The sequence below is a fragment of the Cupressus sempervirens genome, chromosome 5 (assembly GCF_028749045.1).
Source record: "Cupressus sempervirens isolate cs-2001-9-10 chromosome 5, ASM2874904v1, whole genome shotgun sequence".
NCBI lineage: Eukaryota > Viridiplantae > Streptophyta > Pinopsida > Cupressales > Cupressaceae > Cupressus > Cupressus sempervirens.
Window position 1 is genome coordinate 629,756,255 of NC_143122.1, and position 25,024 is coordinate 629,781,278.

At 31.0% G+C, this 25,024-nt stretch overlaps 1 protein-coding gene across 1 annotated transcript; it reads left to right on the forward strand.

Moving 5' to 3' along the window:
* Window positions 1–13,976: 13,976 nt before the first annotated feature.
* Window positions 13,977–17,230, forward strand: LOC149557477 (MADS-box protein GGM13-like). The gene is made up of 7 exons (XM_089785983.1): window positions 13,977–14,259; window positions 15,664–15,730; window positions 15,816–15,877; window positions 15,997–16,096; window positions 16,597–16,638; window positions 16,743–16,784; window positions 16,956–17,230. The coding sequence occupies exons 1-7, from the start codon at window positions 14,078–14,080 to the stop codon at window positions 17,100–17,102; spliced, it is 642 nt and encodes a 213-aa protein (XP_089642109.1). The 5' UTR covers window positions 13,977–14,077; the 3' UTR covers window positions 17,103–17,230.
* The last annotated feature ends 7,794 nt before the right edge of the window (window positions 17,231–25,024 follow it).

A 25,024-nucleotide genomic window follows, 5' to 3' on the forward strand; every position in this document is an offset into this window, starting at 1 on the left:
CAAGATTTGGGTAGAAACATGATTGACTATAAGGACCTTTTAGTCATCCTACCAAAGTGAAAATATTGATCAATTGGTTTTAGAATAGCCTTAAAGGGATTTTTTGATTAGCTAGTTCAAAATCATTCATCTATAAGATTCTACATAATTATTCAACTAAATGCTTTCATAAGGAATAACTCAACCTTGGGTGCTTACTTGGTTAAATTGGGATTTTAGATATTAATCCCCAAATGGTCTTATGATTTCAATTGTACTAGAATTTGAACTCTCAAATTATTCTCAGAAGTCAATTTTTATTGGTGGACTATTTTTCATAGAAAATCCCCCACTCTACATAATTTGCAAGAAAGAGAGATTCAATTGGCTAACAAATGTTTTCTATGTGAACATGATAGAATATGTTTCTCTCTTTCTTTTCACATGTTCTTTTGTTTAGAATTTAAGATAACAAAGTATATCTCTTGTTAATATTGAATGGTGCTAGATTAAAACCCCTAAGGCAAAGGTAGATTCTTTGATTACCCATCAACTCATTCTTTTCTAAAGAGATAAAGTGGAAAGCTCTCTTATATAGTAGTATGTCTTCATGGAAGAGGAAAAATAATCACATCTTCCTAGGAAAAAATAACCATGTTAACATGGTGCTTCATGACTTGATTAATAATATCAAGGATAATATAAAGATATTCTTGTCAAAAATTTCCTATAAGATCAATTGATTGGAACAGATCCCAAAGTTAGAGCCTTGCAAATTATTTTTTAAAAATAAATTAAATTAACTAAGATTAGATTACAAAATCTTATCAAATTCCCACCTCCACCTCCAACAAAGGATGGACTAAACTAAATTTTGATGTTTCTTATATTCAAAACTCTAGTTGGGTGGCAAAGCATTGTTAGCATAATTCATTGTTTTGGTTGTTTGTATTGGTCCAACTATATGTCATTTGGTAACTATCCAACCATACAAAAAATGCACTATATACATTATCCTCTTATTTATTAAAATTATGCATTTTCCTCTTATATTTGGTATCAGTTACAGTGTTGAATGATGGTGAAAAATCTATCAAGGATTGTAGGCAACTAAGAGACAAAAATTCCTTTTGTGTGAATTCGATACAAAATAGTTAAATGAAGTACATGCTAGAAGCTATAGTCCAATTAGAAACATAGGCACAAGAATATTGAAAATATGTGCATATTGACCTCCACAAATTAAATTAAAATTTTGAGCAGAGAATACATTGCATGAGAGTTCTAGGCTTTCCAATGACATGCTACCAAATAAGGTAGGAATGTGTTAAGGTTATACAATAGTTGAATTTTTTGTTGGATGGATTTCTTCTTTTACCAATCTCTATCATTCCAATATGGTAGATGGCCTGAGAGTCTATCATGTTCTAGACTTCTTTAGTAACGGATGTTGAGAAAACTATTTAACCAAATTCTAGTGCTTGTTGGAGGAGAGAATTGACAACAATAAACATGCTTATCTGTACAAAATTATTGTGATACATTAGGATTCTTATTCTATATGCATCATACACAATTCTCATAAATTTTTATAGCTAGATGTATGAGATAACAATTGGACTCTACTTAATTGTAGTTACTATTGGAGAGATTGTAGATTTCAAGGGGAAAATTTACTTGTAATTGGAGAGATTGAGAGATTTAGTTTTACTGTGGACTTTGTGCTTCAATATTAATCGCTATCTAAAAGTCACTTGGTGGCCAATTTTTATTGAAGGGATGCATCCTCTTGGTGAAGCACTTCATTGCTAATATGGTCAAACAATTAGTAAGTACATACTCTCAATGAATACAAGTTACATAGTATTTGGAATTTTGTGACTAGTTGGTGGTAAAAAAATAAAATAATAAATGTTAGTGACAATGTTATTTTTCAATGGAGATTTCATTAGATAAAAACTTGGATTTTAACTTCTAAAAATGTAAAAAAAGTAAAAATGTAATTGGTGAATGCAAATGTATGGGAGATAGTAAGTGACAAGAAAAAAACACCTACATGTGGAAGTAAATTGTTGGAGTAGTAAAGTAGAGATGAAAAAACCACTTGTCTATCATTGGTCTTGCTCTTGCAAAATCTAAGTCTCTTAATATAGATTTAGGTAAGTTATCTGCACATATTTGGCATAGTCTAAAAATTTGTTAACACAATGTTTTTCTCAAAACTTACATTTTTTAGCTTCAACATGGAGAATTGTGTTACAAAGTCGAATCATATAAGTAACCTAATGTCTCTTAATAGGAAACTTGCAAGTTAAGGCTTGATCTTGTTGATGATCAGGTAGCTAAGGCCATTTTGTTATCCTCAAAGTATAGTAATGTTGTCTTTACACTTAGCCCAAGCATGTCACACAATTTAGAGGATATGATTTCAGTCCTAAAAAGAGAGAGAGAGAGAGGATGAAAGAAGTTATTGAAGAAGATCATATAATAGACAAGGCATTATACTCATGAAGTACCAAAAAATGGTCAAACAAAAATAAAAGAGACAATAAATATTTTTACTATAAGAAAAAGGGCCACAAAACATGGATTTGATTAGTGACATTCTTAAAATAAAATTGAAAGAAAAATCTAATCAAGAATGAAATTTTTCTTGCATTGAAGATGAGAAACATCAGATGATGGGGAAATTGTTAATAAATTTCCAATGAATCCCAATTTTGTGCTTTGAATCTCCATATATAGAGGTTGGCATCATTAGAAGATGGATAAAATTATACCATCTCAAGTAATTCTCTCTCTATAAGATGGTCCTCTACATAAAAAGCATTTTTGGATTTTTCTAGTTTTTAACTTTTTTTAATCTTTCTAATGATGAAAAATTTGAAGGATACATGCTTTGTGAAGCTTCATTTTGGCGATAGGTTTGGGACTTGATATTGTCCTCAATATGAAATTTTATCAAGTGATTTAGTTGGAGTATCTAATCAAGAATTATACCCTTCTATAAACACTAGAAAATGATAGAGATATGTCACATCACTTAGGAATTATTGTTGAATAATTCAAGATTTTTTGATTTAAGATAACAACTCAAAGCTACACCTTTTCAAGTGTCACAATAAAACTTGATGAAACCTTCTTTTTTTTAAGGTGTACTACTTGAGAAGATATTTTCTCATTATATGTATTCATATTATGTAATCAATATATTTGGTTATATAAGCCATAAGGTGGTCCTCTAGGAAACATGTTTCAAGAGGTTTTAAGGATGAATGTCAAGGGAGGGGAATTGTAATGGACACCCAGGAATGCCCAAAAGCTGAACCAACTACTGAAATTATATTAATTCTAAAAAATTCTGCAATCAAGTACAAAGAGATGTATTCCAAAGGCCAAACCCTAAGGGAATGACGTCTAGAATGTTACAACAAAGAATGAACATCCCCTATTGCCAAAAAAGAGTGTGATTCACACATCCAAGCTCTTATCAAATGCAAGTTATAATCATCAGATGCTTAGCAATGATACTTTCAGCCCTATTTATCCTTTTCTTCATCCTTCTGGAAGGAACTAAAACATTAATTAATTGCAAGAGCTAGAAGCTTCCTCCTTCCAATAATTAATGCATACCCTAGAAATTCCTCCCTGGCAATAATTAATTAAATCATGAGAGGCTTCCGTCCTTCCAATAATTAATACAAACCCTAGAATCTATTAATACAAAGTCACCTTTTAATTTTAATTGAATGACTTTAATTTTCTTATCCTCCACTTAGACTTTGGAGAACGTGAAGGCTAAAACATGGGAACATTACAGGTCCGCCCTCCTTGAAATTGCTTGCTCTCAAGTAATATTAGTCCTCTTTGCTGTAGCACCTGCTCACTCTCCCAAGTAGCATCTTCCTTTGGCAGATATTTTTCATTTGACTAAATATTCTTTAATCAACCTGCTTCACAGAGTCCTTTCCCTAGTATCCAGAATAGCGTCAGGAATTAATACAAGCTTCCCCTCCTCATCTAATGGTGGTAATTCTACCAAAGGCACAACTCTTTGTCTAATGGCTTTCTTAAGCCTTGACACATGAAACACATTATGCACCCGACTATTTTCTGGAAGCTCTATCTCATAAACAACCTCACCCACCTTGCAGATCACTTTGTAGGGGCCATAAAACCTAGGCTTCAACTTCTCTGCTCCACTTTTCTTGAGTGATGACTGTCTATATGGTTGTAGACTTTGTTAAACCATATCCCCAACTTCAAAACTATGCTCTATCCGGTGCTGGTCAGCATACAATTTTTGCCAATTTTGGGCTTGCTATATATTCTCCTTGAGCACCCTCAAAATATCCTGACTATCCTGCAAGAAGTTTTTTACTTTGGGCATTCTACTATCTCCCAAAACTAGATCCATGAAACTAGGTGCTTCATAACCATACAGTGCCATGAATGGAGTCATCTTAATGGACATATGATAAGTGGTATTATAATAGTACTCCCCCATATGTAACCATTTGACCCAAGCCATCTGTTGTGTAGTCACATAGTTCCTCAGATATCCTTCCACCCATTTATTCACAATCTCTGTCTGCCCATCTGTCTATGGATGATAACTAGTGCTAGGTGTAAGTTCAGTACCACACAACCTAAATAGCTCTTTCCAAAAAGTGCTTATGAATTTACTATCCCTATCACTAACAATGAAAGTAGGTAGCCCATGTAATCTGAATATCTCTCTAAAGAAAAGATCAGCCACCTGTGTTGCTATATAAGTGGATGGAATAGCAAAGAAGTGAGCAAACTTCATCAGTCGGTCAACTATCACATAGATGCAATCTTTCCCTTGTACTCAGGGTAACTCAATGATGAAGTCCATGGAAACACTTTCGCATTTACTATTTCGAATGGGCAAAGGTTGTAACAACCCTGCAGGATATGTGTGCTCTCCCTTATTCTGCTAGCAAATTATACACTCCCTGACATACTTCTAAACATCATCCTTGAGCCCTTTCCATGTGAACCGTTCATGGATCTGCCTGTAGGTCTTAAAGACCCCTAGATGTCCAGCTGTAGGTGCATCATGAAATGCCTTCAATATTACTTCCTTATACTGTGATGAAGGAATCAAATATATCCTGCCCTGAAACTTTATCAACCCATCCAACACCACATAGCGATCATCATGTATGGTGCCTGCAATTACTCCAGAAGCCCAAGTGTCCCTCGCATATTCTTCTGTGATCTTATTTCTTAGAACTCCTATAATCTTAGCTAGAGCACAAATATGAGGCCTCCTAGATAAGGCATCTGCAACCACATTCTTCTTACCTTTGACAAACTCAATGTCAAAGTCATAAGCCTACAACTTTGTGATCCACTTCTATTGTCTATCATTCAAATCGCGTTGATTCATGAAGTATTTGATGCTATTGTGATCGGTTTTGATAACAAACTTTCCCCCAACTAGGTACGACTTAAACTTAGCCAATTCATGCATTATAGGCAACATCTCTCGATCATATATGGAATAGCTTCTCTCCACTCCACAGAGCTTCCTGCTCTCAAAAACAATGGGATGCTTCTCCTGCATCAAGATTGCTCTGATCCCATCTCTTGATGCATCACAATGAAGCTCAAATGGCTTTGTGAAATATGGTAGAGCTAGTACTGGACATGATGACATCACCTTCTTGAAATGATCAAAGCTTCTCTAAGCTGCCTCTATCCATGTGAAGGCCCCTTTCCTGGTAAGGTCTGTCAAGGGTGTAGCGAGCTGTGAAAATCTTTTAACAAATCTCCTATAAAATCCATAGAGACCAAGGAATCCCTTAAGATGTGTAAGATTTTTTGGAGTAGGCCAATCAACAATAGCCCTAATCTTTTCAGGATCTACTTGAACTCCCTTTGCACTGATAATATGTCCAAGATATAGTAGCTTGGTCATCCCAAACTCGCACTTAGATTCCTTGGCATACAATGAATCTTTTTCCAAGGTAGAAAACACCATCTCAAGATGTTGTAAATGCTCCTCCCAAGTCTTACTAAAAACTAAAATGTCATCAAAGAAAATAAAAAAAAATCTCCTAAGTTTCTCCCTAAATACCTAATTCATGCAACTTTGGAATGTAGCAGGGGCATTGGTTAACCCAAATGGCATAACCAAAAACTCGAAGTGGCCATAGTGACACCGAAAATCTATCTTCTCGATGTCCTCCTCCCTCATCCTGATCTGATGATACCCTGACCGTAGATCAATCTTTGTAAAAAAGCATGCACCATGTAACTCATCAATTAGCTCATCTATTTGTGGGATGGGATATTTGTTCTTAATGGTCTTCATGTTTAATGCCCTATAATCAATGCACATGCGCATTGTCCCATCCTTCTTCTTTACCAACACTACTGCTAAAGAAAAGGGACTATTACTAGGCCTGATATGTCCTATTTCCAACAACTCCTTAATTTCCTTCTCTATCTCATCCATATGTTTCTTAGGATGACGATAGGGAGTAATCATGACTGGTTTGGCTCCCTCTTCAAGCTCAATAACATGTTCTATCCCTATGTTAGGAGGAACCCCGTGCGAAATCTTGCCAAATACCTTAGTGTACTTGTCAAGTATCTCCTGAATCTCTGGTGGATGACCCTTCAACTGTGGCTCTTGTGAAGTTGGCATAGTGAAGCATTCTGCTGCCCACTCTATGTTACTATGCCGAAATTTTTTTTGCATTCTCCTCAAGGAAACTACTCTACAACTCCCATCTTAAAGTCCTCTAAGTAAAATAGTTCTTCCCTCATGTTGAAACTTCATCTCCAATTTTGCTAGGTTAAGTGTGAACTCTAATAGCGAGGCCATCCATACCATGCCAAGGATGATATCATAGTCTCCCATGTCTACCACATAGAACTCATCTTCCAACTCATAGCCATCTCCAAACTTGATGTAAAGATTAGATATCTTCTGAGTGCATAATAGTTTGTTACCATTAGCTACCATAACTCTAAATTTGGCGTGCTCCTCAGTTTGTAGACCTCTCTTGGCTACAAATTGTGCATCTATAAAATTATGTGTAGCCCTAGTGTCAATTAGTGAGATCACTTTTTTCCCTTGGATAGTACCTCTAACCTTAAATGTGATTGCCTTCTGAGCCCCCGTTAATTGTGCTAATGACTTCTCATCCTCAGGAATGCTGCTCTCCTCTTTAGTGCTATCATCATTTGAATTTGAGTGTTGATCCTCTCTCTCTGACTGTGACTCATCTACTGAGAAATACTCCATTTTATTTGCCTTAGCCTTGAGTGGACACTTATGAGATAAATCCCAAGGCTCTCTATAATGAAAACATAACTTTTTCTTTCTTAAATCATTCAAGGTGTCATTATCCAACTTATCTCTTTTGAGCTGAACATCCTTGTGAAAAGGTTTTTTGTCCTTCTCCTTGTCCTTTTTCAAATAAGAATCCTTTTGCTGAAATTTGCTCCTAAATGAAGAAGGTGCTAAGTCACGAGCCTTTTTAGTGGCCTCCTGCAACGTACCTGGGTCATGTCCCTTGACCCGACCTTGCAAGGGTTTTGAGAGTCCATCTATAAACAACACTACGAACCTCCTCTCTGAAATATCTGTGACCAACACAGCTAACCTCTGAAACTCACTGATATATGTTTCAACTGATCCCCACTGCTTGAGTTGTGCTAGCTCCTTAAACTGTAATTCAGGATCCCTAGTATCAAATCTATCTATGAGCTTCTCAGTGAACTCCTCATAAGATGTGATCTAATTATGTCCTAAAGTTACCATGCCATGGTGCCACCACTCATGTGCTGGTCCATCCAAGTGAATAGCTGCATACTTTATAGCCTCCTCTTCAGGCATAGGATTCAGCTGCAAGTATGTATCCATCTTTTGCACCCAAGCTCGTGCGGTCATCTTCCCTAAAGCATCATAATAAGCTAAAGAAAGTTTCCCCACTTTCTTTCTCAACTCAAAGTTTTAACTTTGTCCTCCAGATCTGGGCATGTGTCTCATCCTCAAGTCCAAGTAATCTCTGAGAGAGATATCTGCCTAAAACTTTGGCCCACTGACCTACCAATCCCTCCTAAACTGATCTTGTAACTGTACAATCTGTGGTTCATTAATCGGTCGAACTGGTTCTCTGGGTGGAAAGGTCGGTAAAAGATGTCTCGAGCTGGTTGTTCGAGTTTGTCGTGCAACATGTCTAAAGTTATCAGCCTCATTTCCATTGTTGTCATGTCCATGATTAACATTAATGTTGTCTTAGCCTCCATTATCATTACCCCTATTATTTTTGTTTCCATTGTTGGAATCACCTAGATTAATACTGATGCCCATCTGTCTAGCCATTAGCTGCAACATCATATCCGTTCACCTATTTTGCTCCTGTTGCATCATATTATGTTCCCGTTGCATTCATTTCCCCTCCTCTAATGTACCCAGTAACTTGAATATTACATTTTCTTGGTCAGAACTGGTATTTCTATCATCTTGGTCACCCATGCTACTCTCTTGTTCAAAGAATATCTCCTCTATGTCTGTATGACTGGATTGTATGTCCTCCTGTACAAAAAAACTATCCCATTCATTAAGCGAGTCCGAACTCCTACTTTGTCTTGCTCTGGTATTGCGAAAATTATAAAGCCCTTGTCGCATGCTCAAACATAAATGTTGAAGATCTCCACAGGATGGCAGGACTTATAGCTCTGATACCACTATAATGGACACCCAGGAATGCCCAAAAGCTGAACCAACTACTGAAATTATATTAATTCTAAAAAATGATGCAATCAAGTACAAAGAGATGTATTCCAAAGGTCAAACCCTAAGAGAATGATGTCTAGAATGTTACAACAGAGAATGAACGTCCCCTATTGCCAAAAAAGAGTGTGATTCACACATCCAAACTCTTATCAAATGCAAGTTATAATCATCTAATGCTCAGCAATGAGACTTTCAGCCCTATTTATCCTTTTCTTCATCCTTTTGGAAGGAATTAAAACATTAATTAATTGCAAGAGCTAGAAGCTTCCTCCTTCCAATAATTAATGCATACCCTAGAAATTCCTCCCTAGCAATAATTAATTAAATCATGAGAGGCTTCCATCCTTCCAATAATTAATACAAACCCTAGAATCTATTAATACAAAGTCACCTTTTAATTTTAATTGAATGACTTTAATTTTACTTAGACTTTGGAGAACGTGAAGGCTAAAACATGGGAACATTATAGGAATGAAAGAGTAGTACATTATTTTGAGAAGTTTGTACCCATCCAACTATATGCTAATTGGTAACCATCCAACTATATAGATATTGCACTATATAAACCATCCTCCTTTTTGTTGAATAAATCATCAAATCATCCATTATTTTCTTATAGGGCTTTCCTTTTAAGAAATTTGAGATTGTTCATAACATATGTTGTCAACGTAGGTTTAGATAGATAGACTATGTAGTAGATATATTAGCTCTTTTTCATGAGGTCATGATTGCTACAAGAAGGGTTACATTCAAATTATTATTGAGGGTGGTGCCCTTAATTTCATTTGTTCATCCTAAATGGGAAGTTTGGTGTGTGAAGCCATGTCATGAAAAAAACATTGGGTCTTCTTGATATGGTTAAGGAAGTGAATAGCAACACACTTTACAATATTTTAATAAAGTTGGAGATAGGTTGGTAGTAGAAGGAAAGTACATCAATTATTGAAAAGTTTGGGAATATTTTGAATTTACCCATGTTGAGATTTGTGTAGCAATCTTTCAAGATATCAACACTATGCACAATGATTGCAAAGTTATAAATGAGTTTTTAAATTAAATTTTACTCAAGTTTGGATCTAGATCATTGTTCTCTTTTCTTTATTTCTCTAATTTTTTTTGGTTACAAGTGGCTTCTTTGTTGCAAATAATGTTTTCTTATGCTTTTCTCTTCTCTTTCTATGATTAGTTGCTTGTTTGACCTTTGGCATGGGGTTAGTTGAACTAGATTGAGCCTAATACATGTGATAAATTTAAGAATAAAGAAAATATTGAGTAAATCATGTCATATGTTTATATGGATTAATATTCCAAGGTATGAACAGTTTCAACAAAGAGATGTGTCAAAGGTTTTTTTGATTCTTGGGAAAATAGTAAAGTTTCAATTAAAGGTGTTTCATTCATGGTCATTGTAGAAACCATCATATTTTCTATTGACATGATCATGGAGGGGAAAAAAGTCCATTGAAATACTAAATTCTTTTTCAAGTACTTTTGATTACTCCTTGACCCCATAGAAAGAATCAGTAAACTTCAAAGTGGGTTTAATTACAAATAGCTCCTAGGTGACTCAAAAATTATGGTGGATATTATCATCTAGTTTGTAACCCTTTAGGGAAGGTACTTTCATTTTCATTCCCACTTGTTTCCTATGTTAAATTTTGGATTAGGGTAAACATAGGTTTTTTGGGGACATAAAAGCCCATATTAGAAATTATAATTAAAAAATTTTCAATCAAAAGAGTTTTAACCTATCTCATAATGAAAAATTTAAAAATTCTTCTTAATAGGAGTATATGTTTAAAGTGTTAGACAACTAATATTGGGTTTCTTTCTAGTCTACAAAGTCTTATTGTACCTTTGGTAATTATACCCACAACTTTTTCCCAACACTCCCTTGACAACCTTCCCCCTCCCTATTGGAAATATAGGATAAACTAGGTTACTGAGAGGGGAGACGTGAATTAGGAACTAATAAAACTTAGTCTTATTTCACCAATTTATGCTTCATACATATTCTAATCTAATTGCATGCATGAAATATTGAAAGTAGTAAAACATTCATAACATATTGAAAGTTGGTTAGTTAAGGATTAAAATTGAGCACTTCTAATGATTTTCCTGATTAGGAGAAATAAGGATGGATAGGTCCACATTGTGAAAGGATTTACAAAATATACAATAAAGTATGCACTTAGTAAAGGGATTTGTAAAAAACTGTTAAGTCTACCTTGTTAAAGGATATAACTGATACACTTGTTAGGATGAACCAGTTGCTTATCTCTGATCTACAACTCTAATTTGATAGTTGAGATTCCTTTGAAATGTATAATCACCCTGCTGCAATAGATAAATCTTTTATGCTCCTTATATTGCTTGTAGCCTTTTCACTTCACACTTTTTCTCTCTATATTCACATCATTACTTCTTACATAGTTATTTTCATATGATACTTGATATATTACATATATACCAATCCAAAACTCAATTCATTAAAGTCAGCTACAACATAAGTTTCTATCAGGATCACAAAGTTAGCCCAACTACTGGCACTCAGGTTCTAAAGACAAACACTATGAGGTTCTAATACTCAACAACCATAGTTAATAATTGGCATCATCATGCTCTTGATAGACCTATCTAAGCTTAGTTCATAATAATCACTTCAAAGTAGTTTGAGCTTGGTCAATACTAGTGACTTGATAAACACTGTGAAACTCGACATATAAACTAAATCACTTGGTTGATACACAATGGCTCAGTCAACACTAACACTCTAACCTTTGCATAAAATAAATAACTTGGTTGACCCTTCTTGGCTTGGTCAACATTAGATTCACATCACTGACACTCTGAGCATGATAGACATTGAAGACCATGGTTGACATTGTGCAACTTGGTAACAACTATGAAGGTTGGTTTGCACTATCATTGATCAACTTAGTAGATATTGGTCGACATGAACTGAATACTAATTTTAAAACTTAGTAGCAACTATAGAACTTAGTTGAACTTGGATTACTCAGTTATCACAAAAAAATGCAAGATAAACTCAGTAGTTGTTTAACCAATTGACTAAGTGTGAGTCACTAATAAGAAAACTTGAGCATAATGTCAACAATCTCATCCCCTTAAATCCAACTCTACTATCTAAAAGACACATAAACTTATACGTATTCCTCCCCTACCATTCTTCTTTAATTTGATGATCATATTGATATAAAGGCCCTTTCCTACAAATTGGATGAGTTGTGCATCTACCATAATAGGGTAAAAGCTATTTCAAAATACCTCATCTTCTAGCTCCAAATTGTTAGGAGAAAAAGTAACAAGATGGAATCCTTGACCAAAAATGAACATAACTAAAAATATTGAACTAAAGGTATGAAATATGATTCCTTAGGGGAGGTTGGGAGGGATTTTAGAGAGAAGTTACCTAACTAGGAAATCCTAGAAGAATAGGTCATGGAACTTAGAGCTCAATTGCCCTCAAAAGAAGAAAATAATGAGATTATGATTGCCTTGGCTTTTGTGAAGGAAACCCTAATGTAGTTGGGTGAACATATACTAGATTTGGCTACTAAAAAAAAACTAGGATTAGATAGAGGAAGTTACTGGGGGTATTCAAGACAAGTTACAAGAAAGAAAGAAAAAGAGGAAACACAAAGAGGAATGTTGTAGCAAAAAAGAGACTTTAGGAGATATGGGTTTGCCTAGGCCTCTCGAGAAATTTTCTTGTCTAAGGATGCTCAAGGAGTTTAGAAAATACTGGTCCTAGGTTTGATTTGTTTGGCTCATTTTGTTATTGGACTTTTGCTGGATTTTGGGTGTTTTGTGTTGGTTGCTAGTCTCTACTAGTTTAGTTTAGTTTCTTTTTTATAGATGTTTTGTTTAGAATTTGGGTTTGATCTCTTGTGAATCCCTTTTCTTTTTATCTACTAGACTTGTAATGTTTTGGTTGCTAAGGTTTTTGGCAGTCTATGATTTTATATAATGAGAACAATGCACTCAATGCATATTCTCTAGTTTGTATGTGGATCCATCAACACATATCCTTCAGCATGCAAATATGACTCACAATCATTGCCTCCTTATACTAGTTCCCCACAACTAGATCTAAATCTATATATGAAGGAAACTTCCATTTTTTATAGGAAATACACTAACCCATTTAACTCATGAAAAATATGAGACTTTCCAATCTTTTAAATAACATGATAATACTTATCACTTTATCTATACACTAAATATGGGCATGCCCATTATCTAATGCATTCATAATTATATGTGAATTCCATTCTAAATGTAATTTCACAAATTAGTTTTTTATGCCAAATCCACAGCTAATAAGCTAACTCACGCTTTAGTATTTGTATTGGTTCCTCTCAAAACTTCTTGTCTCTATAGTAAAGATGTTGTCATTTGAATCACATGCCACACATATCCCATCTGAAGAACTTGGATTGCCATTAGATGTCCCATCAAATTTTACTTTGACCCATCCATTGTCCAACATAATCTATTTTATTTCACTTCAACCACATGTGTCAAAATTAGCCCTTTTATGTCCTAATATAAGATGTTTTATAAATAATTATTTTTAACCATGAAAGAAAAAACATATGCAAAATTTTAATCTTTTATGATTAGTCTCCATGAATCCTTCAAGAATTTCCCAATGAACCCAATAACAAGTATAACATTATATAAATTTTCAAGTTATAAAATTATTCCTTTAGTTTTATAAATTCTAGAATTTTAGGGTAGTCAAATTCAATAAACCAATTAAAAGTTCAACATTGATGATAACCTAACCAAGTAGATGTTTTTACAATAACGTTATCCTATGAAGAGACTTATAGATGAAAATTTAAATAAACATAACCTATAATAGTCTTCACTGACAATTATTGAAATGAAAGTGTAGCTTCAAAATTATGATCTTTCTCTGGCTAGATTATGCACCCCATGTGTAAATGTCATTCAACATTATCTTTATTATAAAAGCATAGGTCATGCGCTCCATGTGTATATGTCAATCAACATTGTCTTTATTAATGGAGTATAGGTGTTGCACCACTACTTTTTGACAAGTTGGAGCAACTAGTTGACTCTAAACATACTAATTTGGAAGAATTCTACTTTTTAGAATCCATTCTACAAGAAGTAAAAAAATTCTAATCAAGCTTCAGTTCCTTTTAAGATGCCTCTTCCTTCCCATCTTTCTTGCTCATCAATATTCTTTTCTCTTTGCTCTGCATATTTTGTTACGTGGATTGAATTTCTGTGCTTGTGAGTAGCAATAGCAAGAAAGTAGACAAAATGGTTAGGGGTAAGATTGAAATGAAGCCAATTGAGAACCAAATCAGCAGGCAGGTAACCTTCTCCAAGAGGAGAAAAGGACTCTTCAAGAAAGCAAATGAGCTTTCTGTTTTATGCGATGCACAAGTTGCTGTCATGGTCTTTTCTAGCACTGGGAAACTCTCTGAGAATGCAAGCTGCAGGTCAGTTGGGATTAGTTCTCCTCCTCTCATTTCTTTCACCATATTCATCTATCTTCTGCCCTTCTACTTATTTATTGTATATGAATGCATTTTGTTATCTATTTAATTGTAGGAATTCTACAATTGTATTTGACATCTCATTCTCATCATCAATAAGAAGGGAACAATTGAAATAAATTTTTTAACGTTATATTTGTAGATATTTTAAGAGTTAAGATTAAGTGAATTTCAATTTATGTACAGAATTTTATTTTAAATGGATTTCTTAAGTAGGCTATAATTAAAAAAATGTGCTATAATTTGTTTTCTTTTTCATTATATTCCATAAATCAGATCAACAGATCTGTTTCCCTTTATCAGTCTCCCTTATGGCTCTGTCTAACTGCTAAATCTGTATCCTCTAGTAAGACCATTCTCGTATAAATAAGACTAACAGATTTCTTTTCCCTTTCTGTATTGTGGATCTGTTAATAAGACATTTCTGGTATCAGTAAGGACAATATATATGTATCCTTTTTAATTTCCCTAAAATATTAGTAATAAATCTACGAATTATTTTCAGATATACTAGCTTTATAATCATTAAAATGAGTGTATAGTTTTACTTAAAAATATATTAAAAATAGATCTACGAATTATACTTATAATATGATGATAGATTACACGATATGATTAAAAAATAAATGTCACAAATATTGCTGCAGAGATCTATTTAAGAGTTTTATTAATTTATTAAAATAGATTGTTAAAATTAATGTTCTTAAATGTAAGGTAGTTTAGTCCAGACATTAATTGGATTTAAATTTTCCGATAACCAGAAGTTATTTCCACAAACAGTCAAATTGTGATATTGCTATCAGGATTTATCTTTGTAGTTTTTTAGTCAAACTCATTGAACCAAGTGTAGTTATTCACACGGATCTATCTCTCATGAGAATAAATCGAACACTTATTAGCATTTATTGGATCTAGGTGATGCTTACAAGGCGAACCACTTGGACTTCTGTCGAGGTCACCCATCCAAGTACTACTCCATCTTGAGCGTACTTTTTCAGTAGTTAAGAACGCTCAAGTTGGAGTAGAATTGAGATGGCTGACCTCCGAAAAATTCCTAGTGCTTCACATCTGTGAGCCTCACCTAGATCCAAGAAGTGGTAATCTTCCATTTATTCTCATGAGAGATGGACTCGTGTGAATCACTACACATGAAACTTAAGTCAACAAGTTTCGTTCAAAACCTACAAAATTAAATCCTGATAACAATATGCCAATTTAAATATCTTTTCAATTTTTAAAAAGGCAACTGCATTTTCTGCTTGTTTAGGCCTTACTGTTAACAATATTATATTTTCTTTATCAAATGTGAAGTGACTGACTGTTATTTGTGATGGGACCTGCTAAAAGCATGAAAAGCATTCTAGAGCGTTACTGCGCTGTTACAGGGCTTCAACTCTGCCAAAACGAGTATGAGGTAAGAAAATTGTGAAATAAAGAAGAAAAAAATCTACAAAATATTGTGATCACATATTTGCATTTTGTGTTTGTGTGCATTACAGCATATGCTAAACCAGTTTACAGCATACAGAACAGAAAATGAGAAACTTCACGCCAAACTAAGGTAATATTTATTGAGCGTTCTTTGATTAATTATTTAATTTTAAATATTAATTCATTAATAGAAAAGGACTATTCATTAAATAAAAAATGATAGCTTATACTAATTAGTCTTTTGTACAGGAATCTGCAAGGTGAAAATTTGGAGCTTGTACCAATAATAGAACTAGATGAACTGCAACAAACTCTTGAACTTGCTACAAGGAAAGTTAGAGAGAAAAAGGTATGTTTAAGATTACAAGAAATGTTATTTTTGTCCCATATAAATTTATTTAAAGGAAATGAATAGGTCTACGTTTATTAAATTAACGTCATGAAGTCTAGTAATTCTCAATTCAACATAATAGTGTTAATAGGAGACGCTATGAGATTCATATGTTTAAGAATTTTATAATAATTAGATAATCAAACTATTGAATAGTGTTAAACTTTTAAAATAGATATTATAATACATTTATTATAATTTAAGAATTTGAAACTTTGGGAAAAATAAATTAATATTTTGCATGTTAAGATATAATGTTATTACAAGTTTTATATTTCTAAAGTTTATTAAATATTTGAAATTTTAAATGTATACTAATAATTTTAGGTAAATTGTTAGATCTATTATTTAAATAGCATAGAAGTTTAGAAATTCAAAAATAAATAAAAATAATTTTGATAGAGTATTTTGTTTTAAATATATTTGAACATGTAACATTCTAAGCATTTGTAAAATAGGTTGATCGATTGGAATACCAATTTAATCATACAAAGAAGAAGGTACACATGATAATTTTACTTGCAATACTTTAATCTAATTTACTTATTTATTATTTATTTTAATATACAAAAGTAGTAAATTTTTATGAATGTTCAATATTTAGGTTGTTGGGCTTGAACAACAATGGTCTTTTCTCAATCAAAAGGTATGTATGAAATAATATAATAAAATTATTTTAATTTGTGTGAGAGTAATTTATAAGTTTCATGTTGTTATGTAAGTTATTGTTTTGTAATAATGAAGCACATTGTACTATGGCTAGTTAAGTAATATAAATATTATTAAGACCTAACAAGTGCTTTTGTGATTTGTGAAGGTTGTTGAAAACCATTATGACAATGGACAAGGATTGTCTGGAGGAGAAGAAGTGAATAATCCTATTGCCAATGCTCTTACTCTACCAAAATTTTATGTGCAACCATTTCAGCCCAACTTGAATAGGAGTGAATATGAAAGAATCTAATGGTCATTCTTACAAGCTAGAATATTGTTTGGATAAATAAGGCCATGATTATAAATGGCATAACATTCAAAATATTTCTTACAAAAAATTACTATATTTCTATAATTGAATATATGGTTATTTACTAATATTTTTTTTAGAAATATGTTAGATGATGATAATAATAATAATAATAAAAATCTACCCAATCAAATTAAAAATTTTGATTGTGGAAATCTAATAGAACTGAATAACTAATTTGATTATTATATTTTTGTTATCTTATTTTGTATACTAGCATCTTTTCAAAATATATGAATTTTTAATATGTTTAAAAATTAAGAATATACTTTTTATTTTTAAAATATTTATATTTATCTTTTTGTCTTAAAGAATTTATTTTTATATTTCAATCATATTTGTACATCAATTTTATTTCAGATCTATATGTATAAAATGACTATATTTTTAGTTCATATATAACATTTACATTTTTCTCTCCAAAAGATTTATTTGGATGTAACATGTGTAAATGTGGCATATTTTTAGAAATTCTAAAACTATAGCTAACCTTTCAAGTTAAAAAATAACGTAAACACAAAGAAGATTGAACAAATTACACCATTTTTAAATAACCTCCTGTTAAGATGTAGAATATTATTCGAGAGCTTTCAAATGTTCAATTTTTATTTTTTTTAAGAACTATTAAATGTTAAAAACATATTTTATGTTGATTATGTTAATCTTATGTATATAATTGTCATAGTTTCTTTTCCAAATAAGATAGTCAAAAATTTTGGTAGTAAGAATAATTCATACTTCAATGTTTTTGTAACTATAGTTTTGATACTCAACATAATTTAACATAATTTGACCGATGATTTTATAACAAAGAAAAATTTAAAGTTTTGATAGAAAATAAAATGAAGATTATTTGGTATTAAAGATAATAGTTCCTTGGTAGTTGAGATGAGAATATGATTTGAAAAATGGAACAATATTTTGATAGCCATGGGAATTGTAGCAATAAACATATGGTACTTTTATGAAGTCATATAATAAATTAATAATTTTTGTAGGAAAGCCATTAAATTTTGGTAAGAAGGAGAAATATTTCTAATGACTTATTAAGAGTGTAATATGTCAACATATATGATGTTTTGAACTAGTGTGTTTGTCCTCCTCTAGCATTCAATATCTAGATATTGTATTAAAAAATGATATGAAAGGTTATTTAATATTCCATTATTTCTAATATTTCTTGTTTACATTTTAGTAATTATTAACTAGATGTCTAACGGATTTAGCTTAGTTTCTTGAAGTAATGAGTTGTCATTGTGGAGATCCTGGTTCAAATCCCAAGAAGGGTATCTTTGTGGAATTCTAAGTTGTGACTCTTGGTCTTTTATTAGTTGCATTTGTCTCATTGTAAAAAGGTGGATTCTAAGTTTCTTGAATAAGGTTTAAGCCTGATGCATGATCTTTTAGTAGTTTTTTATAAAGCTTTTAATGCATTTCTTAGTTTTTAGAAAGTCAATTTTTATTAATAACCTAGAAATATTACTTCCAAGTTCGAATATTAATTGGCAGGTCATCTTATTCCAGTTTTAGGAAGCTTCACAAAAAAAAAAAAATCTTTTTTTGAGTTGTTTTTAAAAATTACCAAAAAAGACAAAAAAATAGTTTTATGAAAAAATTGTCAAAAAGGGTAATTTCAGATTCATATTTAAATTTATATTTCCTCTCATTCTGGAGGGGGAAGGGGAGGGTGGTGGGGGCAAGAGAATTGGGAAGATGAATAAAGAATAATTTGGAGTTCTAATATTTATTTTTGTATTCTTTCTCTCTTACGTTTCTTTAATTATTTGAGGAATTTTGGCTGCATCGTCCGGTATAGAAGGTCTAGGAAAATAATATTTTTATATTTGTGTGATTATGAGTTTATCTTTATGTAGGTTGAGACGAGGAACTAGTTTCCAAAAATCAAGGTAGAAAAGATAAAAAAGCCAGTTGTGGCAAATGATGGACTCGTTTGAAGAGTTGGATTTATTGATGAAGTATTTGTAGAAGAAGAAAGAAGAAAATAAAATAAAAGAGAAAGAGAGGAAGAGGAAGGAGGAAGAGTTGATATGATTAGAGTTGAAAGAAATGTTAAGAGAATTACAACAAAATTTTCAATAATTAAGAAAGATAATGGAATTAGAAATGCAAAAATGGTACCTAGTTGTCAAGAAGAAGATCACATTGCCTATTCAGAAGATTATTTAGAAGAAGAAAAGGAAAGAAGAGACACAAAAAATAAAGGAAGATGCAAAAAATGAAATGGTGAGTATATCAATGACTTTTTTGACATCAAGAATTGAAGAAGCCAAGATAAACTTAGCCACAAATGAGCCTTTTTTTATCATTTTCAGCCTGATATTCAGAATGAGCAAACATAAATGGTTGTTTACAATGAAATTTCTAATGAAGATGTTTTAGATTTTTGTAATGAGGTATATGAATGTTCCCAAAGATATTTTTTTAATTGTGACAATGGTGGATATGCTAATATATTATATCTTGAAGACATAGATGATTATGGTACAAAGGTTTATACAAAAAAAATGAAATTTTGGATTTTGAAGGCTAAGAAAATATTGAGTAGAATATAGATTAAGAAGAATAAGAGGAAGAGAGATCCAATGACATATACAAAGATGAACGATAAAATGTCAAAATATTGGAAGACTAGGAAGAAGGAATAAACTTGCATTCCTTTGAGTCAATAAAATCAATGTTTGATACAATGGAAGGAAAAGTTTTAGAAAAGAAACTATACACATTCAAAAAATAACTTGCAGAAGCTACATTCATTCAACCAGAGGAGAATGATACAAGATCTTTTAATGGCTTTTTGATGCATGATCTTTTAGTAGTTTTTAAAAATCTTTTAATGCTTTTCTTAGTTTGTAGAAAATTGATTTTTATTAATAACTTCCAAATATTACTTCCAATTTCAAACGTTAGTTGGCAGTTCATCTTATCTCAGTTTTAGCAAGCTTCACAAAAATAATTAGCTTTTTTTGAGTTGTTTTTAAAATTACCAAAAAAGATAAAACAATAGTTTTATGAAAAATACTGCCAAAAAGGGTAATTTCAGATTTGTATTTCCCCTCACCTCATGTCATTGCTTGGATGAGCACAAGATTTGTAAATGATTTTAATATAATAACTAACTAGATTTAAATAAATAATTTTTTAAAATAACAAAAATAATTTGTAAAAAAATGATAGCAACAATAGGTGCAAACATAACATTTTGATCAATTATTAAGAATTTGATTCATATTGGAACTATTTTATTTTTCTTATTCTATTTAATATATAGTTACTATATTAAATAATAAAAAATTAAATTAAACTACTCCAAATATTACAAATTTATAATTTTTGATAGATATTTAGTTAATCAATATTGACTTTATTATTTTAAATTAATTTATAATATTTTAAAAATTAGTTACTAAATATTTATTTATAATTATTTCTATGTGTTTAGGTTTGTTAGCTATCATCATTAGATACTATATTATTGTGAATAGTTCTATGAATAGGGAGGGATTAAAAATAGTGGGAAGTATTTTTTCATTAAAGTAAAATAAGTTTTGAAGGAACTTACAATTCTACAACCAAAATAATATTAAAAGTAAACTAATATAAACATAAAAGTTTTATGTAAATAAAAAATAAAAATCAATCAACAAAAAATAATTAAGAGAAAATCAATAGATCAAAAATAGGGAAAGTATCGTAAGAACCTATAACACAATGCTAAATTGTGAGCTTCTTATGTGGGAGGTCTAGGAGTTTGAATCACAAGAAAATATATACATTAAAATATGAGAACTAAAAGAGAAAAAATACTAAAAAGGTTATTACCAATTTTCTTAAAAAATTATCATTCTTCATAATTGTATCATCATTAATACATTGCACCTTGTTAAATATAATGTTTACGAGAGTGCACCTATGTCTTTCTTTCTAAGTCTTGTATTAGAGTCATGAAATGAATTCAAAAGAACACCTCATATCTTTTAGTTGTACCTCACAATAAATTATATACATGAACATTTAGAAGATCCATATAGAATCTCCACTTGACCGTTCAGTCTCCTTAGTCCATCAAAACTTTTTCAATAGTTGTTTGGATAACTCCAACACAAAATTTTAATTTAGCATAAATCTTCACATGTTCATCCTTCGAAGCCTTAATTATATTTTTACGATCAGTTTTAGGATCTTCAACGCCATTCAACAAATTTTAGGTCATCAAAATAACATTATTAATCTTCTAATTAAATTATCATATAGGTTGGTTGGGTGTGGAGGGAGGAGGCCAAACCATCATAAATAACATTTTCAAATTTGAGAATTTTTTAGCTTGAGACGAAGGTAACTAAGACTTTCCCTTCCTTTGGTCATGGTAGAAGTAGTTCCCCCAACTTTTCCCTTCATTTAAATATTTAAATTAGGAATGAAAGAATGTGGAACTCACTTAACAAGGGAAATAATAAAGATCCTAATCATCTAAATTATAAAAATTAAATTAGGTCTTGGTTTTTTTTTTTTTTCCTTCTCTATTTTCCAATTGAGCTTGACTCTCATCCAGCAAGAAATCATCCTTAGGTCCTAGTGAATAGTGGCTGAGAAATAATTTGGCGTCCTTTTTTCCCACGAAAATTTCTAGCCATTGAAATATACTTTGAAAACTCTATTATGAGAAGAATTAATTCTTTAAGTGAAACTAACTATTATGGATGATTTTGTACACATGATTTTATCCTATATTAAAATCAATAGAACAAGTAGAAAACAAGTGCTACATAGTGACATATATTTACCATAATTTATAATTTTTTAATTATATAGAATAGTAAAGTTAAAAAAAAAAGCTAAAATTTAATATAATTTTATTAATAATATATTTTAATTAATAATTAATTAATACTTTAAAAATAGATTAATCCATTTTTAAAATTATACTTTTACATTAAAAATTTAATTTCTAGTTCAAAAGAGTAAAAAAATATTTTATTTTGAATATTTAAATATTTCAAAAAATATATTTTTAATAAAAGAATTTATAATTAAAAATAAATTCTAACTAAATATAAAGATAAATGCCATCATACAATTATAACTAATTAGCTTGTGTATTAATATTTTATTTAAATTAAAAAATATTATATAAGATATTATTCATAAAATTTAATTATATGATATTATAAAAGAAAAACATATTATTAAATAATTGTACAATATAATATATTATTGATTTAATAGTTATACATGAAATATTTTTAAATTCTAAAATATTGGGTAGTGCTTCCTCAAAATCCGCTCCTACAAGATTCAAATTTATCATAAAATAAATTTTAAAATTTTAAAAATTAAAAATCTCATAAATAGACATTACAAAACTTTAAAATAAAAAAAAATTAAAAAAATTCTTATTGAAATAGAAAAGATTAATAAGTAGTTAAGTTCACTACCTACGACAAATACAATAATATAAAGGTGCTTGAAAAGTTGGTAAACCAATCATCCAAAGTAACATACATTATAATTAATTCATAGGATTAGACAAATTATCATAACTTCCATCAATGTTCCTTTCAGAAAACTCTCTTTCCTTATCAACACCCTATCATCCCATTTCTCAATAATATGTTTTTTCCTTTTATTTTACGATACTTCTTATGGTATTTCTTTATAAAATAAAGATACATAATACCCCTTTGAAAAAATCTCCTTACACACATCTAATCACATTATCCTTGAAAAATCTTCTTACATACATCTAATTACATTATCCTTTACCTCACATTATCCTTTACCACAAATAATGTTCTCAAAATGGTTTCAATATCTCGACATTATTACACATATATCTTCAAGATAAAAATACACCACAATGATAAACAAGATGAACAATTGAAAACTCATAAATTTATACATTCGAGTGAAGGTTTGATAAAGTAATTTGTTTGAGGATCATTCTCATTGACTTTATCAATGAAAGATTTAGTAGCCCTTGCGGAAAGATCCTTTATTAGATTGTCATGTATATCATAATTAATGGGGTTAATGTGGATTCTACCAACCCCTTTTTATATAGAGATCTCCGAAATACAAATGCATGAGAATGATATACTAGATGATTTGATTAATTGAGAACTTATAAAGTCATAAATGTCGCAGGGTTTAGTAAAAAAGTTCGTTTCAAAATTCCACTTAAAAAATTAAACAATTAAACATGCCTATCATCATTTCCAAAAATTGGAGTACATATTAATGGGTATTTTGTTCATTAGAAATAAGAGATTTAACATTTTAGGAGATGGGGTAATCTTGTCCTAAATTTTTTTACTAAAGAAATTACTTACCATCTATTGTCTATTTGACACGAGCTGAAAAGATTTGACACTATTTAAACAATTCAAGATAAATGACATGAATTATCTAATATTATGATTTTAGAATTTATTAAGACAGTTTATAATGTTCAAGGATTTTGATGTAGACAAATAAAATTGTGAATCCAAGGGAAGTCACTTGTTTTAATCTAATAGAGATTAAATAAGACAAAATATAGTAGTTATTTAGGATCTAAGTAAGAGAGTCACCATCAAGAAAAAACTATCATAATGATTATGAACCACTCTACCACAAACAACAACTCCAGCATTCCCCTGCACTACACCATCAATATTGACTTATAAATACAAGGATGTGCTTTCTAAAATTAGTCAACTTTAATGCTTTTCTAATTTCTTAGTAGAATAAAAATGTTTCACTTGATATTTCTTTAAATAAAAAAGTTTATAGTATCCATTTGTGAAAGATTCAAGGGGGGATGTAAAGTTGATATATTAGATAAAACAAAAAAACAAAATCTCCTTGATATTAAAATACATTTTCAAATGACACAAACTTTGGTAGGCATCGAGCTTCTCTAAATATACGATTATTTCTCTCTTTCTATTTTCTTTGCACATTGTGATGTATTCCAACTCACCAATGGAGTGCAAGAAAAGAATTTGATAAAGGGAAAACTCATTTGAACTTACATTCCTAGAAAGAAGGTAAAATACCCCTAGAACAATTTGTATTTCAATTAAGTGAGAAGGATTATTTTCATTAAGAATTTGATATTTTTTAGATATAATAAATGTGAGATGGGTAATAAATGTGAGATGGGGCTATCTTAAAATTCCAAAAAATATCATTCAATACCCACATAGTATTGTACTATACTTTTGGCTTTGTTAGATACTTGTATCATTAATAATGTGTTCATCCTTCCAAATTTAATTTGTTGTTGCTAAATTTTTTAAGTATTGCAAATATTGACAGAGGCTAAATACTCTTGGGTGACCGATAATGAAATAGTACCATGATGGAAAGGTGAAAAGAACCCCTAACGGGGATTGAAATAGAATATGAAATCGTAACGCTTTCAAGTAGTGAGAGGAGTTGACCTACTTTGATTCCTTATTATGATAGAAACAACAAAATAAAAAATGAATGTACCTATTTGGCATAAACAATGAACATGAAATGCAAAAAAATGTTTTATTTGATAGAAACCGAATCAAGAAGGAGTTGACCATGTGCCTGTTGAAGAATGAGCTGACGACTTATAAGTAGTGTCTTGGTTAAGGGAACCCACTAGAACTATAGTGAGAATTAGTCATCATAGGCCAATTGAATTGTCACTATTTATGGACCCAAACCTCAGTGATCTATCGATGACTGGGATGAAGCTTAGGTGAAGCTAAATAGAGGCCCGAACCTATCGATGTTGAAAAATTAGTGGATGAGTTGTGGTTTGGGGTGAAATGCCACTCAAACCTAGAGCTAGCTAGTTTTGCTTGAAATCCGTTGAGGTGCAATGGTTG